We start from the raw sequence: 20,234 nt of genomic DNA, 5'->3' as shown, positions 1-20,234 counted from the left end.
GCCTACAGATCCCAAAAGGTGAAAGGCCAAAAGGATTATGTAACAAGCTAACTTTTAAAAAATTTTTTCACTTTCTAAAACTTTTTACTTTTTAAAATTTTTGAAACCTATTTTTTATTTTTAAAGTGCTAAAATGAAAAAAACCTCACTTAGGATAGAATTTCCTACTTCCAGTTGTAAGACTTCCATTTACTACCTATAGCTGAAAACTATTTTAGCACCTACTATTCTTCCTTCTCTATCGTGCCATTTATAATTTTAGTATCACAAAGTAATTGCATACAGGTAACTAGAATAAGTAAAAATTCAAAGTAATTACTACTAAGAGCCAAAGTATAAATTCTTCCCTTTGGATGTATGTCATTCAATATGTCATTCAACATTACATGCCTAGTATTTTTCAGTTCTAGTAATAGTACAACAATATTCTTTCTATTCGCATAATTAATAAATAACACTTTTTGTTTCGTTTTCTCTTATTATTACAAAGAAAGCCAATCAGAATAGCAACATGTTAAATGGTTTTCAGTGGTCATCCGAGGTAAAAAACTTCATTTTGTTTTTTTAATCTAGTAATCGGAATGACCAAAGCTATAAAAATAAAGAGCTGTAATCATGAGATGCAGAAATATAATAAAAAAACACAAATTGGGTAAGAAATCTAAAGCAAAGTTCTCAATTTTGCAAAATCTAGATCTTTCCCTCAAATCACTGAGACCATTTTAATTCCCAACGCCTTAAAATGCACGTAATAAACATAAGGAAGACCACCTATGATGTTTTACCTGGGGATCTTTGAAGTACATTTCATACAACTGAATGGTCCGACGACTAGCTTGACTCCCATGATACACAACCACGTTCAACTCTGTCCAGGTACGGAATTCCCTTTCCCAGTTGGGGATTGTGGACAATGGGGCAATGACTAAAAAAGGGCCATGGATTCCTTTCAAATATATCTCATAGAGAAATGTAATGGACTGGATAGTTTTTCCCAAACCCATTTCATCTGCTAAAATGCAGTTTCGCCTTTGGAAAAGAAGTAAAACAAGGAAAGTTTAATGAGTGCAGATATTAGTCACTGCTTTCACAAAATATCTATTATTATACTCACAAATGCCTATCTTAGATGTTCTCTTAGATTCAGAAAAATACATTTTCAAAGAAAATCCTCTGAGAAATAATAATTATATATATACTTCTATGAATCTCTGAATATTTGTTGAATAAATAGGTAATAAGCATACTTCAATGCTTGCTATATTTTACAATTCTTATTAGAAAGTTAAAATGTTATTTAAATTATATCTGAGTCCTATTTTCAATAACTACAAAGGAAAAGAAATATAGACATTGTTTTTAAAAGGAAGGAAAGATGTTTTACGTACATGTTGTACCAATTGAAAAGTAGCCAGTTTACTCCCTCCAACTGGTATTCCCTGAGTTTGTTATTGTTTTTATACTCCCTGGAACTCTCTGATTTCTTCCAATCATCAGCAGGAGGTCGCTCCTGTTTCAAATATAGTAAATCCCATTAGTGGTTTCTCAAAGACCATACCACAGTGCTATTCTCAAATTAAGTCCTCTAGCATCAGCCGATTCTTACCACACGCTCTGTTTCCGGTTCCCTGGACAGTAGTTTCTCAAACTCTTCGATCTTTGCTTGATCTATGTCCTGCCTTAGCTCCCACGTGCTGTCTTCATAAGGCAGTGAGCACCACTTCACCAGATAGTGAGTCACAGGCTAGGCCAGGTTTAAATAAATCAGAATTGAATTCATTTGACCGAAAACTATATATATATATAAACTATATATGTTTTCAAAACATGCTCTACTTCATTTATCAATAGACACTACTCCGGCAACAGTAAGACTGAGTTGGTAGAAGTTTTAAAAGTAGGACCAAATAAGCCCTAGTTACTGAGTCTCAAAGTCTAAAGAAAATAGTATTATTAAGTATTATCAGACAAATTAATTTTTATCTAAATCACGTTCAAAATTCAAAAAGTATAAAGGAATAGCTAATAAATAACAGCTGAATTTGAGCCTTATTCTTATCTGTGCAATGCATTCACCAGGTGTCTGACTTTTATGGGAAATTATTAGTGTATTTACATATTTACATAATTGGCTAGTTTCTTAAAGAACAAGAAACAGGCTGGAATTTATTAGGACCTCTGCGTTTCTCTTAAGAGAGCCACTGCTTGTATCCAATTGCTTTAAAACGCCGTGTTTGAGCTCTAGAAGACAGGAAAGTGCTAGAAGAATGGAGAGCAAAATATCTGGGGTAATGCAGATCAGTGGAATTTCCTTTGTCTTTTCCTCTAGAAAATACGTGGGTTTGCTGACCTTCATTTCAGGACCAAGGTACACTGACCTGGTTGTGGTGTTAAAATCATTTGTTGTATATGTGACTACCTATGCCATGAGACGGTTTTTTTTAAGTAAAAGTAAGCAAAACTAGAAAAGTAAAACATCATGTTACAGATACGGTCTTTATATTATCTTCTGTACACCACATTAAATGAAGTTCATCAACCTTGCCAAGGAAGTCCAATGTTAAATAACACGGAACTCCTTTCTACTACCAAGGCAGTCTTAATCACATAAGGGAGAGTTGTGCTACATAACATAATTATACCAAAATGTGCTGAATTCTTTTTATTGATCGTATTCTGGCATTGTACAAAATATCAGTGTATTTGTTTTGTATTGAAAATTGATTTCTTTTAAAAAGCTCTCAGACTAAACAGAAAACACATTTAGCACTATTAGGTCATAAAACTAATAGTAAATCAATAAATTTCAGTTAAATTTAGACCACGTGAGCCATGATCCAAGGCTCTGACCAGGACCAAATCTAGGATTCCACGATCATTCTCAGTCAACACACATAAGCTTGTCTGAGTCACCGCCCCCGAATCCGAATGATCTTCTGTTACCTCTCCCCGGTCATCTGTGCTACGTGCAAAGTCCATTATCCGGTCGACCTCCACATAATCTGGATTAAAAAGCTCATCTTCAATCTGCACCAAAGGGAAAAAAAAAAAGTTAAAATGTTTATGTAATTCCTGAGAGCAAACACTATTTCACTTTTCACCAGGCAGTAATATTTTGGGTCACGGCAATACAAAATTTATATCTGGCAAATTGTATTATAATAATTGAAATGCTACAATTTAGCAAAATCATTCCCCATGAGGAAATCAGATTTCTCAGACTTTGTTAACTGGGTCTTTTAATTACTGTGTGAAACCTTTTTACTATGAGAGAATGTTTAAGAATATTTTAAATGAAGTGTGAAATTACAATTCACTAATGAGCAATCCAAAAGGCGGATGGCATGCAACGCAGTTAGCATTCGTGAAGCTACAGCCTGCCATACGCGGAGGCAGGCCGCGCACAAGAAGTGCTCCGGGAGTCTCACAGCCACTGGAGTCGGCGGATGCCTTAAGCATCATTCACAGAATGTTATTCTAAAGCTAAAAACACTGAAACCGATGAATTTCACATTTTAGTGTGAAATGTTTATGACATTTACTTGTCAGTGCCAATCAATATTAGTGCCTCGTTTGAATATAGTTGTGTTATTAAATCCGTGTTCTAATGATTATTTATACTGAACACAGATCATTTGACTAAAAGTATTAAAGATAACAAAATGAGGCTTAAATAATTGGGTTATTTAGCCGATATATTAACAATCTTTACAAAAGCAAAGTGATAATACTCATTTGCAAAGTTTCTCATATAAAAGAACAGAATACGGCTCAAAGGGAAATTAAAGACAAAGCCATACTTTAAAAAAGTCAGAGTCAGGTAAGTTAGAAAACAAAAGTCACATTATTACGTATTCCTATAGAGTAATTTATCAGTAATATAACTGCACTAAAATGCTTTGCAAAGACATATGACAGACAAGTCCCTTAGGTACTGTCCATATCCCCTAAACCGCAGGCTGAAAAGATAAGCTGTTCAATCGCAGTTGGCTCTAGGATAACAAACCTTCTCTGGGCTACTGTGCCCATCAAAACACCCGGTTCGGATGCTCTGAACTGTGAATTATGAAACAAAAATCAAAAATACAAAAATGTGTTTCAACTGCCTCTGGCCTTCACACAGAGTTGATTAGTGAGGCAAAAAATTCATTGAAATGTTCAGTTCATTTAAAATGTTAATATATTAATGCACTGGCTTTGTCAAAAGCTTCTAGATTTGGTCATACAATATGCATGTATTATTCATATAAAGCATAAACTCTAAAACTTTCCAGAAACTAGGTTTTGATGACAAATACTCTCTTTAAGACAACTTATTCTTAACCCAAAGCTTCCACTGCTGAATTTAAATACTTAACTTTACTCCTAAACACTTCTACTATCCTTCAGCGAGTAATCTGTGCATGCCATCATGCATGTGATGCAATCTCCAATTTCAATAATCTCTTTGAACAGAGATTTTAGTTGCAGCAAACTTATAAGGAAGCCTAAGTGACACAGAGAATGCAAAAGTAGTCATAACTTTGCATGGAAAATCTAAAGCCAGGTCCATCTATGGGATACAGCAAACACACGTGTGTGCGTGCGCGCGTGCATGCATATGTGTGTGTGTGTGAGAGAGAGAGAGGGAGAGAGAGCGAGTGCATGCGAGCAAGTGAGCGAGAACACGAGAGGAAGGGAATATCCTTCACTCGGGTCAAAATTTAAGATTTCTAGTTGACAAGTTACCAACAAGATAAAGTGTTTCGAGCTTAATACAGGTGACTCACAAAGACCCACACAGATAGGGTACAGAGCTAGGGCCAGGAACAAGTCCTTAAAGGGCATCTGACTCCAGGAAACACAGTCCAAATAAATTTAATAAACAGAACCAGGATTCAAGACTGTGGGGGAAGTTTCCATAGCATCCACCCCTTTTCCCTGCCACTAATCCACAGAAAAGGTCAGCAGAACATATGGTATCTCTTTCTAAGAGGAAGCTAAATGATTTCGACTTGCCCGATGTCACAAACATTTAACTTTAGTTTCATTAAGGGCATTAAAAATAGAACTTCCCATTATTTTCTTAGAAACTGCCCTTTCAAAGAATCACCTAAATATTCTCTGAGATGTAAGGAGTGAGTCACATCCGAGTATCTCCATTCCCCTTGCTGCCAGCTACTGCGCTGCAAAGAAGCTTCATACTCAGAATAACAGAGGCGCTGATGCAGACATATGTCCAGTAAAACCACCACCACCCGATCTCCTATTTACAATCTGCCTGTTGGAAGCACAAAAATCAGATTCCAGGGGGACACAGACTTGTCACCTGAGATTAGAAGGATTTTATGACTTAAAAAATACTCTGCCCTCACCCCCATCTCCGAAAAGAGGTGGGGGTGGGAAGTAGGTTGTTAAACAGGTATTTTGCATCAAATGTCACACTTCTTTACAGTTTACATTCTGTTAACTGCTTTATGGAGAAGAAAACTAATAAATCAGCAAGTTTAATCTTTCAATGTAAAGGTTTCTCTTTTATTTATTTGAGGATGTAAGTGAAACCAAATTTGCGATTCAAAGTCCAGAGACCCCAGTAAGCAGTTTGTGAAAGCATTTTTTAAATACAGTTGAATATGTTGGAGGGGAAGAACTCGGCATGTCTTCAAAATGCAGATTTTCTTCCCTGTCCTAGGTAAGGTTACCTTTTCATCATAATTAGTAAGCTAAGATAAACGGGTCGCAACATAAACAAGCAAAGGTAGGACACCGACTCTCTACCACAGCCCATCATTTGTGAAAATGAGTTTTGCGAACCTCTGTAATCGGGCACTGTCTTGAACAAAAGAAACTTGCCACATACATTCCCCAATGACAACAAACTTTCATTTCCTAGAACTTGTGCTTAATACTTACTGTAGCGTTTTTAAGCTGCTAAATCTTAACAGAACTTTTGACTACTTACTTTTTTCACTCTCTGCTAACTGTACATTCATTACAAGATTTTGATCATACCACCACATTTCCACATAATATCATAAGGACCAGTATCTTCTAGACTAAGCAACAGGAAGATTGAGAAATATCCTGTTTACAAATTTTTTTTTTTAGCAATAACCAGTTACCAATATGCAAGTAACAATGCCCAATGAGGCAAACTAGTTTTTCTTAATAATTTACTGAACTGAAATTCAGAACATTCTCTTAAAGTAAATGCTTTAGAAAATGAACCAGGTATGTCATACCTCTGAAAGGAATTTGTTCTGGCCCTGCTTTGCCTTATATCGCTTTATCTTTTGCTGAATTCTCTTATCTTTCTCCAGATCTTCTACAGATGCCCATTGACAATGAAGATAAGAGCTGAAAGAATAAAATAATATACTTTGAAACATGTAGACAATAATTAATCCCTTATCGTATGCCTTTTATTATTCCAAAAATCAACTAAACAGATAATTAACAAAATAACCTGCTGAATTACTAATGGAGGCTGCTGAGCAACATTCAATATGATTACTAGTATTTGAGAATTAAAAAAAAAAAAAAAGGCCAATAGTTTCTAAAATTTGCCTTCTTTCTTGAGTCTCCAGCTCTTATCTACTACCTATTAAAAAAAAAAAGGGGGACCTAAAAACAAGCTGTTTTCATAACTGCATGGATTGTACTTCAATACAAAACAATTAATACAACAGGATGGCCTTAATTACGAATTAATGTTTTGAGCCTTTTAGCATTAATGAGGAAAAAACCAGGTTTTTATCAAGTTGAAAGAATGCACATTTCAAACAGCAAGGGTAAACCTAACTTAGTTCTGGAGCATTCAGGGAGAAAAGGCCCCGCCCGCTCTCTGAACACTCCCATGCCCACCTCCTAGCCAGTTCCTGCTCTCTCAGCCTAGTCCTTCCAGCTCTGAAAAGACGCCCCTTGTCTCCCTGTGAATTCTGTTCCTAAAGTCCTCACAATGGGCAAGTCTCCTGTCCTTCAGACTCACCACTGCCTGCTCTGAGAAAACATGCTGTGTTTTCTCTAACTCTTACTTGAATAATCCTCACTCTCCCTTTTTCTTCCCCAAGCCTCAGAGGTATATGGTTAATGTTTTACGGTAACTTTGACATTACTTTGTTTGGTATTTCAATATTATTTTCTACCAACACTCTCTCCCTGCCCACGGATAGCCTCAACTGTCATTAATTTCTCTTTCTAGTGATGACATTAAAAAGAAATGAGGTGCTTGAATCTCTTTCAAAATCAAGGTATTGCTTTTAGAAATCATGCAGCCATTATAAAATCTTTCAAAAATAATTAATGATATAGAAATGCTTATGATGTTAAATATCATGTCATTTATATTTATATAATGTCTAATACGTATTTTCAAAGGTACGACTGAGTTTTTCTACAATTGACTGAGGGACATAAGGACTTAAAATACACAGATGCAATTTGATTTAAATCCTGCCGACACATATACACAGAGCAAATAGACTAGATAAAAATGCATCGAGATGTTAAATAATGATCATATCTAGGGAGTCAATTAGAAAACTAATTCAAAAAATAATTCAGTAATGTAGCAGGATACGAAATTAACATACAGAAGTCAATAGCCTCCATTTACACAAACAGAAACCACTGAGAAGATATAATGTTACAGAAAATCTCTTTTTCAATATCAACAAAGATAAAATAACAATAAGTTTAATAGAAAACGAGTGAAACTTATTTAAGGAAATATTCGCAAAATATTAAAAGACACAAAAATACAATTGAACCAACTGGAAAGACATCCTTGTTTTTAGTTAGCATGACTCAACAACACAAATCACAAATTTGTAAATGTAACACACCGTAAACAAAAATAAACAAGCATTTTTATGGAGCTAAACAAGTTAATATTGAACTTTCACACACACACACAAAATATGCAAGAATATCCAAGAAAACATTAAAAAAGAAATACTCAGGGGAAACTAGGTATACCAGATATTAAAATAGTATGTACTATATATACTATAAAGCCTCCATAAGTAAAATAATGTGCTACTGGCTCATAAATAGACAAGGATTAGAATAGAGATACAGATCCAAATAAACATGAAACTTGAGTACATGATAAAAGTTGCATCTCAAATCATGGGGGCAAAGATGGACTTTTTAATAATCATACTGGAACGACAATGTTCGGCAAAGAATAAAATTAGATCCTTGCTTTACATCGTATGTTAGATAAACACCAAGTGGACCGATCAGCTAAACACAGGATATGAAACCGTGCGAGCACTGGAGGAAAACATGGCAAATGCTTCTTATTTAACCTGGGTGTAGGGTAAGTCTTTCTAACTGTGATTCAAATGCCAGATCCAATGAAAGATGAATAAATCTAATTCTATAAAAATATTTAAAAATTGAAGGAAGCACAATAGAAAAATGGGCAAAAGACATGAACAGACACTTGACAATACAAGATATAAAAATGGCCATTAAACTTATGAAAAAAATGTTCTACTTCATTCATGATAAGAGGAAATGCTAATTAAAACTACACTGAAATATAATTTCTCCCGAAAAGTGAAAAGTAAACCACATTATGTTGAAAGGTTGTGGGAAGACAGGTGCTCTCAGGTACTACTGGTTGAAATGCAAACTGACACAACCCTGTAGAAGAGAATGTGACAATATCCAGCAGAACCACATACACATTTGGCTTTGTGATCTAGCAATCACCCTGAAGCTAGGCCTCCGACGATTTGAAGATGTATAGGCACAAGAATATTATCTGTAACTGTAAAATATCAGATGCCTCTTATATGCCACGTACATGGAGACTAACTAAATGAGCTATGATATAGCCAAGCGATGGAGTCCACGGAATGAGGAAGACCCCGTGAACAGATGTTGAGCAATTTCCAGAATATAGTAGTGCTGTGAATGAAGCAAAGTGCAAATGTGTGCAATTCTTTTGTGTGTAAGAAAGAAGGGAAAATAAGATATGTTTTTTATATTTTATATATGTAAAATATATCTATGCCTATTCATGCCAAAATTTTGGAGGATAAATCTGGGATTAAGAAGAAGGCAAATAGGAATGGGGTAGAAAGAAAGGGAGGATAAGACTTCTTTGACTCTTCTGTGCACGATTCTGACTTTTGAACCATGTGAATATTTCATGAACTGAAATAATAATAAAAAATCAATAAGGATAGGGCGGGGAGCTAAAATAGAATACAAATACAAACAGAAACTAATGAACCAAACTGAGTATCAAATAAACACTATACTGAAAGGGGGCAGGGGAGGAAAGGAACTAACCAAGGAAATTCTGAACCAAGTATTTAGCCTCTGTACCCTTAGGCGAGAGACATAAAACTCTAAACAAATACTGAAGGAACTCGTTACCAGGCTTCTTTTTCACAGAAATATGGTCTAGTAATTCTGTAACCACTTCCTGTATAAAGTAAGACTGACAAATAAGCAAATATATTATGGAGAATAAGAGCTGGGTTTCTGGTGGTCAAAAGTAGGGAGTTATCAATATTGGAAGGGGAAAAGACAGAATGAACCCGCGGTGTTAAAATAAAATTGGAAGTATCAAAATAAATAAAGTCATTTTTGCTCACCATTGTTGTCAGGTTGGTAGGTAGAGGTGTATGATTATGTAATTAACATGTGTGTGTGTATAACGTGTTTATGTCGTGCATATGCACACATGTGCATGCACATACGTGTCCGCACACGCACACGCACGCCCCTTCTGGCCCTGTCCTCTGAGAGGGCCTGGAATGACTCCCAGCAGCAATGAGCAAACGTAGTACCCAAATCTTGGTTCCTAAATGCCCTTCTCTAGTGAAAACGACCAAGGCTCCTTGGTGAAATGATCGAATCCAGGACTTAAACAAGAAAATAATGAGTCTGAAACATCCGCTGGTACCAGAAAGTAAGAGGTGCTCAAAGGAAGATGGGACAAGGCAAAAAAAGAGAGAAGCCAGCTTCAAGGGGTTCCCGCTGGCCAAACCTGGGCTAATGTGAACAAAGTCAGTAACAACAGGACCCTGAAGAACCATGACCCCTTGAGTACGATGTCCCAAGTCTACGCCGCTATAAATAAACAAATGGGTAAGACGGTAGAGCTCTTCCTCACAGCTGAAACCCAACTCATAAATTTAGGAGGAGTGATGGAATAAGTAAATCACCTCTTAGCAACCATTATCATATTTAATAGTCTCAAAGTATCTTTCCACAAGATACTTTTTAATTACAAAACGAAAAACAAATTCTTTGTACTATTTTTGCGATATTTGTGTAAATCTAAGATTATGTCAAAATTATGGAAATTTTAATTTTCCTTAGAGCTCAATGATGTCAGGAAATAACAGGAGAATTCTTCTTTTGGAACTGCCTTGGCCTCGTCTCATGACTGACGAAGGATGACTGGTCCCCCAACCTGGCAGCGGCCCGCGGGCAGGAACCCTGCACTCTTCTGGGGTCGTGCACAGAGTCGACGTCCACTGTGGGTCAGGCGCCCCAGGCCCCGCTGCCCCGCACCGGTTTGGATGGACGTCAGTCTAGTAGTGCCTTTTTCTGGCAATCGCTACTTAAACTCCTTTGCTCTGAGCTAGATGTGATAAATCTCCCGGAGAATTCTCTCTCTGGCTTACTTAGTTATCTCCTCCTTACCTATCTTTGCCACTCCCCTTACACGTTTATATGAAATCATGTCATTCGCATAATTTCCATGTGTGCGAACTCATGCTCCGAGTATAAAATGATGACGACATCTAATGTTTACTGCTCAGGCTCTATTTCCTTGTGTTCTCACAGTAACACTGATAAGAGACTCTTCGCCTCCTTACTTGGGAAAAGGTTTTGCTCACAGAACTTCGGAAGCGCATCATCAGTTCATTACCACAGTGCCAATGGCAACAAGGGAAAATGAAAGAAACCATGAGTCTCGACGCTTTTATTTTCTAGGGTAGGGTGAACTTTCTTAGACTGTTTTGACAATAACTCGCAAAAGCCTTTCTTTAAACCGTAGAATTTATTAATATGACACTTGAGTTCCTTCTCTTGAAAAGTCTAAAGCAAATTTAATGTTTACAGTATCAATGAAAATTTTTTGTCCCGGCTGCGATTGTTCTTAGGTTAGCAAATGGCCCGAGTCATCTCTAGCAGGATGACTACTGATCCCTAAAGCGATGCTGCCTCATCGAAGTGTGCGTCTGGCCCTAGCACACTGCCTACACCTACGCGCAGGACAACAGCTCACTGTGTGTTCAACTCGGTTCTGAAAAAGTTATTCATATTCACTAAATATAAATTAGAAACAAAAACAGATCAACGAAATCATAGCTCACTGCATTTCAAAACGTGAGTGACGTCACGGTTTTCTACAGCTTCCGCCTCAGTGAAGGTCTCGTCTCCAGAGCCTGGCGCCCCACACACGGGTGAGGAAGGCGGTAGCCTCACAGCGCAAAATTCATCCTCAGACGACAGGTCAATATTACGTCACTCACATTTCTACCACTATATGAGTTTTTATTCCCTCCAAAAACAACTTCTTGGTTATACACAAAAGTTAGTCAACTTTTACACCCTTGATACATTTCCCAGAAAAATTAAATTCATAAAATATCAAAGATACAAGTTATTAGCGATGGCCTTCAAAGCTCTAAATAAACCAAATCAAAGTTTCTTAATTCCCAATTTTTTTTTATTTTCCCAGTATTTTTTAAATCACTGTTCATATTTGAAAATATATTCCCCAATTTTAAAAAAAAATCACAATTTACTTACAAGTTTTTGTATTTCACATAGAATTCCTCAACTTCTACCTCCTCTCCAGATTCCTTCTGCAACAAAAGAAAATTTCAGGCACATACTTAAAACCATCTACTAGAACATCCCAAAAGTAAGGATTTACTCCCATCCGAACATGAACCAGGAGAGACAAAAGCGGCACAGGCCGTTCTTGTAAAGATGAGCACGTGTGAGCTGGTCGGAGGCCAGTGAGATCGAAGACTGACACGCTGCGGCCCTTGCACGTTATTTGACGTGCTACACTTTTGAGACATGAATCATTTTAACTCCTCCCTAACCACATGCAGCTTCATTCACAACAACCTGACCCCAAATCTGGCTTTCTGCCAAACCCACAGTGTTAAGTAGACGCCAAGTGTACCATTTTCTCAGGCAGCAGCCAATTAGCAACTGCTCTCCTGAATGCCATATGTATTATTTTTGGCTGCCTCATGGCAACTTTACATTGTGGGTTTTGTAATGTTTTAAAATATTTAAAAGACATTTATTCCTCCATATAGTTAATAACTCTAAACAAGAAACCATATAAAACCAAACCTTGTTCTTACGCTGTAATTCCAGTGCATCGCTAGTCACAGTTTTAGATTTACTCAATGGTACAATTAAAATCTCTCAGACAAGACGTCTCACATACATAGCAGCCAAATAAAATTAACGCTCCAAACGCTACATTTAGGTAAGGTTAAAATTGTGATACACATCAGCCAAATCAAGAGTTCAGTGGGAAGATTATCAATAACATCTCTCTTAATCCTATTGACTGTAGTGTATGCAGAAGATACCAATCACATGACATTTGAAACATCTCTTTCGATATTTTTTTTTTCCTTTTGGTTTGAGGCTGTTAAACAAGTCATAATATGTAATTTTCTTCTGGAACATTTGATCAGATAAAACAGGGGTGCAAATATAAACACCACTTACAGAAGTTTAAGAATTGCTTTTACACGCTTACAAGAGTACCCGAGCCTGCCTTGAGGGGCGCATTTCATTGCTCAGCTGTCTCAGAGATGCGGCAAAGAAAGCAAGGCAAGTAGGGACATGGCAGAGAACAGAGGCGCAGGCTCCTACCGGATGACAGACCAGCACAGGATCTGTTCAGAGAGACTACGATTTCCCTCAATCCCCGAGCTTCAAATGATCGTCAAAGGTTGTGAACTGGAGCTTTTCTTCGAAACTCTAACATGGATCAGTTAAACCTAAATTTGAAAGTTTTTACACCTGCCTAGAGATAACCAAGAAGACAGCATTCAGGACTGTGGTCAATACCCATTAATGTATCTGGTTCTGCCCTACTGGATATGTAAATGGGCATAAACAGAAAGCAGCTTTTTAAACCAATGTATTCAGAACCCCACCTATGGTCCAGACTTTCAGTTGTCCAAAATGAAAAGTGTTTGCTGATGCCTTCAAGAGCCAGCAACGTAAACCAGGAATTCAAAATTTAGAGACAAATTCTAGTCAACTCAAGTGACAATCCATCCAGAACCCACCTTACTTTTCTTACTTTTTTCTAGCTCCAATATTAGCTCATTCTACTCTTACATTTCAGCAGTCATTTCAAGATATGCTATCTTTGCGTAGAACTAGAGATTCTGGTAGAAAAGCAAAGATAAGATAGTAGACAGCCACAGAAAATGGAAAGCCAGGGTGAGCCTGGATCTTCTGATGCTTTTCATAGCACATCATGAAATTCGAATCTAGAATGGAATTCAAAAGTCTGGTCTATCATTTTTACTCTTTTGATGCTAACTATATATTTTTTTTGAATTCTGAAAGAGTTTTCCAAAATTATGTGTTTTCGAGGTGGTAAAAAGACAAGCTTTATCATTTTACGCTCTATTATTTCCTGATGCCCTTCTTCCCCATCTTTCCTACTGTACTGTACTTTCTATCTCATTCTAAGTGGCCACCAAAGAACACAGGATCAACTCTTGAACAATAGAGATGGTTTTCATTCTGTCTCGATTCGGTTCCCCGAAAGCTCTGACACTCACGGCCATCAACTGCTCCTGCCTCTCGTTAGTACCCATTTTCTTGTCATGAGCAGCTATTCCTCTGGGACCCTGCTGTGGAGATGCCTCACAAGAGGGTCTAGAGCTGCCTGGCAGGAAGCAATCATGTTCCAAGATCTCATTTAGTAGCACCTGGAGCTGGTGCAGAATTGTCCCAGGGCCTATTTATTTGGATATCCCAAACTGCAAACTTGTGCTTTGTTTAACTTACCACACATACCGGATCACCTCCTTGCCCCTAGAACTGTAAATAGAACTGTTCTGTAACCTTCGTGTCCCATAAATATAATCATGCTGACCTCTTCTGCATTATTAATAGCAAAACAATTAACAAAAGTGTGAAAACTTATAAGCCCTCAGTAGCATTATTTTAATTATTCTAAATGGTAGTCGATTTGACTAGCCTCTGGTGATAGTTGTGAACAGCCCCAACCCTTACCCCCAATGCCCCAATTTTCAGAAGCCATTTTATAAAGGGCATATACAGTGAATAAGTGAATCAAGACACTATTTCTACATATACAAAAAAATCCACTCAAATTTATTTCTTTGACAGTTACTATTAAATTTGATAGCCCTCCAAAGTAATTTTATGTGTTCAACAGAACAATTTGAGAAATGTGTGTATCTTTTCATTAAACTGCAAAACTCATCTATCAAAATCCTTATTATCCATGTGATGGTTAAAATTCCAAACATATTCAGCCATTCTTGTTCCATTGTTCGCATGAACCAGAAACCTTGATCAGGCAACAGTCTCCTTCAGTCACCTGGATTCTAAAACAGCCATCCAGCAAATGATAATCCTATAGCATGAAAATATGAATGACCTTTCCTAAGCATCCTATTATTAAATTAAGCAGTCACACTGAAGAACAATCTCAACTATAGTATAAAAAAGGGAAAATTCTGTTAATACACAAAAGAATGAGAAAGCACTTCAATCAAGCATCAATAAGACAAAAGCAAGAACCCCACCTACTTCTGGCCCAACCTACTACATTCTCTACCAGAGATGCCAAATTGTCGTTGACTTAGGGAGTAAATAAGGACACCATAACAAATGAGATGAAGTGTTCTGCCTTCCTTACACTCTATTTTTTTCGTTACTGAGTTCAGCTAAGGAAGATTAAAACAAACACCTTCGAATTTAAAACAATCTCTTTAAAATACATATATTGTGTAGTCAGAATTCACTTTTAAAACAATTTGAATTGTTCCCCAAGACAGAGAGATGGCTCAAAGCAGAAAGGGCTGCATGATGACTCAATGTAGAAAACAAAAGAATCTTTGTATCATCCAAAAGTTCATTCTTAAATCTACCTGAAATGCAAATACAAGTATCAACTACGTATCTCTTCCGCTAGTCTCATGCACATTTATTTGTGTTTAGAACAACACAGATGCCTGAGCCATCCCTATTTAAGGTGAGGTGCTGAATTAGGGAGGCTCTGCCAGGTGAGCAATGTGAGTTTGCACAACTCCATCATAACGGATCATCCTTCTTAGGCTGCTACAGTGATGAGGTCAACGAACTTTGAAAATCATAAACTGCGTCCCCACTATGTGTCAGCACTGTGCAGGTCAGCTCTCAGAGCTCATAACCAGTTTCTATAATGCTGCCAGGGGAGATAAAGGCACCTTTTCACAGCCACTTCTTCAATTATTCATAGTAACAGGAAACAGACCAGCAGGCATAGCCAGAATCCACAGGAAATCTCAAATTTCCTTTTGTTTCTATTTGCCACACTTTCCTCCAACGTTATTAAAACTGATAACTAAAGTAACTACTTCAAGAACATTAGCAATTTTAAAAGTTAGGACCTGCTAATGTGTACAACCTTCTAGTGGTTTTTTTTTTATTGTCCTTTATGAAATACTGCTACTCTACAAGCAAGTCAATGAGCTCTACATCTCTTCCTTACTTTAAATCATACTTCAAGGCATATCTTCCTTTCCAGAGAAATTTTCCCATTAATATTCTCTATCCTAAAATTCACCAACTCAACGTACTCCACCTTCATGTACAATTATAGCGATTTTTAATCTCTTATGATAACTCTGGTTGTCCATAAATGGTAATACTTATTTCTAAACCGTCGATACTTATCTATAAAGGGTAGTAAAAAAAGGGGAGGAGAAAGCCCTAAAGTGGACAAAACAGAAGGAAAAAGCAATGTCCCACATAATACATAGTCTAAGTAGCTCTGAATAATAGACCTAATTATAATTTGCAACCCCCAAACCTGCTGAGTATGTCTGCTGAAGTACTTTCAACTGAATGAAAATTAATATACCCCATCCAAACCACACGCTATTTACTCAAACAAGTCACTCCAATTCAGTGAAGGGGATTAGTCTTTAAAGCATGTCAAGTATTTAAATTTTACCATATATCTACAATTCACGAATTAACAGTTCTAGAGTCATTAGTAGACAGAAACGCAACCTTTCTAATGAGTTAAACAGTCCTCATTTCTGATGAACAGGTGGGAAATCTGGTTGAGATTTTATCATTTAATTCATCAGAGAGGAAATCTCCATGTTCGAAGAGTACCAAAAGCCACTCTACACCCCCTCTAAACCCTGACACTCAATATGATTTTGAATAATAGAAAAGCAACAGTATTGCAATAAAGGTAGCGAAAAGTTTACTGCTGGTGTAATACAATTTTCAAGGACATCTAGACAGTAGTATTTGAACAGTAAAGGTTTCCTATTTGATAAGCCTGGGATCGCACTTTAAATCCCATAATTCCTCCATTCCTCTCTCTCATATTTTAAAAACATTTTACTTTAAAAAAAAAAAAAAAACTTATTTCACATGTCAAAACAATGAGGTTGTACTTCCATCCACTTTGAAAGCAAATAAAAAGAAAGAACTGTGCGTTTGACAAGGATTTAAGCTGAAAGACTGACATGTCTATCCGAAGGAGACCACCTTCCAGAGACACTGAAAACTGTATGCTGAAATGTGTAAATGCGCCTGGATGTCTCTGTAATTCTTCACACTAAATAAAGCACTTTCTCGAATTGGGCGAGAAGGGAAATAGTTGGGATGAAACCAAGACTCTTTATCAGTAAAAGAAAATACAGTGTAACTGGAATTCTCTGTCACAGACTATATGTGTCTCTCAAATGACAACGTTACCAGACTAATGACAGGTACTTAGAGCTTACTCTTGCAGAGCAACATGAATTTTATAATAATTTTTTAGAATAAGTAATATTATATCTTCAAGAATTACACTGAAAATTGTTCTGTATTTCACCTCTGCATTGACAAAAAAAGATATTAATATTTTCATTGTATATGAAAAATGTTATGAAAAGCAAGAGAGAACACCTACTCACAAAAATGACACATTTCTGGGGGGCAGAGGGGAGGTAGGGAAGGGAAGGGAACCGTCCTAAGGAAAATGAGAGGTAAATTCATGCTTATGATTTTCATGAGTAATATTTATGAAAAAGGCAACCTGTAACCCTGGAAGTCCTATACATTTTTTTGAGACTTTTGAGTTTCTTGTCCACTCTAAATGGTGCTTTATGGTATAATAAAGCACTGATTGTTTGATATATTTTAATTTCATTTGGGACTGAAAATCCAAAAGATTTATATTGGGCTAAAGCATCAGACGGGGTTAGAAATATTACCTAAAGTTTTGTTTTCCAATAGTCAAATTTTAAAAGGAAATTGTAAAGCAAAAAATAAGAGTCATAGATACACCACAGATTTTGATCACTCTAAATGGTGCTTACCTGTTTTTTCACTGAACGACTACTCATGATTTTTTCTACCACTGGACCTTCTGCATCAACAGATTCCTAAAAAATGAAGTAGAATGAATCCATCCAGACGGAAAACATTTCATTCTAAGTAAGCTATAAAAGCAAAAACAAATTTTTCCCTTTTTGCGTCTACCGCCATACCCTTTAAAACATTGGATACAAAGTCGTCAGTGGGAAATACTACTGAAAAGAACAAAAATCTCACTCTGCACAAAGGCAAAAAGGAAGATCTGTTTATTACTTCACGATTATGTGGTTTAATTACGTGGACTAGTGTGGACCCCTAAAGCCAGAGAACATTCAGAAACTCCAGCTGCCAAGAGAAAATCATCTCTGCATGAGAGCAGTCAAAAATACAACTTTTCCTCATCTATACCCCTGGGGCAAATATACTCATCATTCTGTTATTGTAGGCAGCTTTTATCTATGGAGGTCACATAAAATGTTACATAACAATCTAACATAGCACAGCTTACCAAATAAAATACAAAACTGCATTAAATATACTTTTCAATGGGTAACCACTTTGTTAACTAAAGTATAATAATGGTAAGAAAAGGGAATTGTTTTTGAAAAGATCTTTACAATAATCAATCCTTCTCATATTTATACAAACTATTTTATCCATCATTTACATTGCACAGAGAATAAAGTGTGCCCCGCTGGGTATGACAAGGCAGTAATTCCATGAAGGAGTTCTTACGGTGCCGAACAGCAGGAGACAAGCTTGAGTGGTTTATTAAAGTCCCAGAAGCTATGGCACTGGATTCTCAGAGGTAAATTCAGCCTCCTTGCACCCTAGCTCTGACTCTTCCTCAACACAGACCATTTATTTTCCAAAATTGTGTCAAATTACATATTTCAGACATGTATAAAAATACTTTTCAGTGAACAGAGATTTTTAAGAGATATTGCTAAACAACACATTTCCCATAGCACATTAGCCAACAATAAATGAATGTTCTCCACCTCCACTCAATGAATGCTTCAACTGAACAGCTAAAAATTCCTGGTCCTTCTTTACAAACGCACACGAGAACCACAGGAAACCGGACGCTAACCTGCTGCTCTGACTGCGAGGTGTTTGAGGGGGAGTCTCTCCCAGCAGCATCTGCATCATCTGCCTCTTCATCAGAAATCTTGAACTCCAAGTCTTCGGTGTATCGCTTCCTCTTCACCTGCCTGCTGGACCGTCTCTTCTAAAACACAAACCCAACAAAGTGAGTTTAAAAAGCAATCATTGATGCGTTTTCTAACTTCTCAGAATGGTGGTGAGGTGGATATTTTTAAAAAATTGATCTTAAAGAAAAGCTGATAACTTTAAGCCTGTAAATCGCATAAGAGATAGAAGTAGCAACGGATATAATAGGAATGGAGGTGGGTGGGTGGGTGTCTGGTCAGCCTCTTGGGACAGCTGTGCCTCCGCCACTCCCAGCTCCCTGAGCTTCAACTGGGAAGCGGAAATAACAACAAACACTACTCCTCACTCAGCCAGTGTGTCGCTCCAAAGTGAAGGCAATACTGAAGCTGGGTGATGGATGTACAGGGGTTCATTACACTACTCCCTCTACCTTTGCACATTTAAAATTGTACCCATAACCAAAAGTCCAAAAAAGGGAAAGCACTGGAAGATAATCTATATTATCTTGTAATCATAAAGTCCTACATAAAAACTATTATAATATTATCCAAGGTACCAAGAATATTTCAGAGGAGCATTTAATAGAAGGTTTGCATTTTAATCTTGGCCCTAAAAGAAACAGTCTGAAAATTTCCAAAGAGATGAAGAACTGGCAATCAGAATTTATAATGAATGACTACAAAAAGTAATTTTACTTTAAAAAAATTTTTACCACACTAATTAAAATGTAAAAGATTGATAATAGCTAGTATTACTAGGATTATTGGAAAAATGGGTCCTCACCAACCCCAGTGGTCAAAGTAGAACCCAGTACATGCCTGTAGGACAGTGTGGTTGCATCTATCAAAATTTAAAATATGGCAACCCTTTGACCCAGCGATTGCACTTCTAGTAAGCTACGTGACATATGTTCAGAATATCTGCAAGATAAATTGTGAAATAAAATGAAAAGCAAGACACATAATAATAAGTAGCTTGTAATTCTATTTAAGATAACAAAAAAACCTGTGTAACTATTTGTATGTGTGGACAGACAATATGTAAGCTCAAGACTGTATGTCTTGTTTACTTTATGCTCAATGAATATTTTGCTAAAAAATGAATGTGTAATGTGTACGTTCTCAATAACAGAAAAAGTCTGAAAAGACACAAAATTATTAATAGTTATTAATTCTGAGAAGTAGAGTGAACGGAGCACAAGGAGAGGTTTTGCGCCTTTTGTTCAAAATAATTATTTATTGTTTGACCTTTTGATAAAGAATTAGTTTTGTCAGTTAACTAAAAATGGAGAGGAAATAACCTTTTCATTAATATGTGTTTGTGATAAAATCTAAAAAAACCTCTTAAAATGACACGTTTTAAATCAGTGACAAATGCAAGATTACAACCTATAAATGAGTTCGCAGAGCACGTAGAAGAAATAAAGAGAATGAGAAAAGTTTAACACTTAGAGGTACTTTTTGCTAAGAATCATGAAATAAAACTTTTTAAAGAGCTTG

At 36.7% G+C, this 20,234-nt stretch overlaps 1 protein-coding gene across 1 annotated transcript in view; it reads right to left on the bottom strand.

The window, feature by feature from the left end:
* Positions 1-20,234, bottom strand: part of CHD7 (chromodomain helicase DNA binding protein 7) — a 119,876-nt gene that overhangs the window by 40,518 nt on the left and 59,124 nt on the right. Inside the window, exons 5-12 of the mRNA XM_025041112.1 lie at positions 18,656-18,793; positions 17,565-17,630; positions 11,767-11,822; positions 6,222-6,336; positions 2,944-3,027; positions 1,607-1,744; positions 1,389-1,510; positions 786-1,029 (exon numbers count right to left, since the gene is read on the bottom strand). Coding sequence (XP_024896880.1) covers positions 786-1,029; positions 1,389-1,510; positions 1,607-1,744; positions 2,944-3,027; positions 6,222-6,336; positions 11,767-11,822; positions 17,565-17,630; positions 18,656-18,793 — 963 coding nt within the window. The remainder of the gene's footprint in view (positions 1-785; positions 1,030-1,388; positions 1,511-1,606; positions 1,745-2,943; positions 3,028-6,221; positions 6,337-11,766; positions 11,823-17,564; positions 17,631-18,655; positions 18,794-20,234) is intronic.

This window comes from Pteropus alecto, unplaced genomic scaffold (assembly GCF_000325575.1).
Source record: "Pteropus alecto unplaced genomic scaffold, ASM32557v1 scaffold87, whole genome shotgun sequence".
NCBI classification, from domain to species: Eukaryota; Metazoa; Chordata; class Mammalia; order Chiroptera; family Pteropodidae; genus Pteropus; species Pteropus alecto.
The sequence above is the reverse complement of the archived record's forward strand: the minus strand, read 5'-3'. Positions and strand labels throughout refer to the sequence as shown.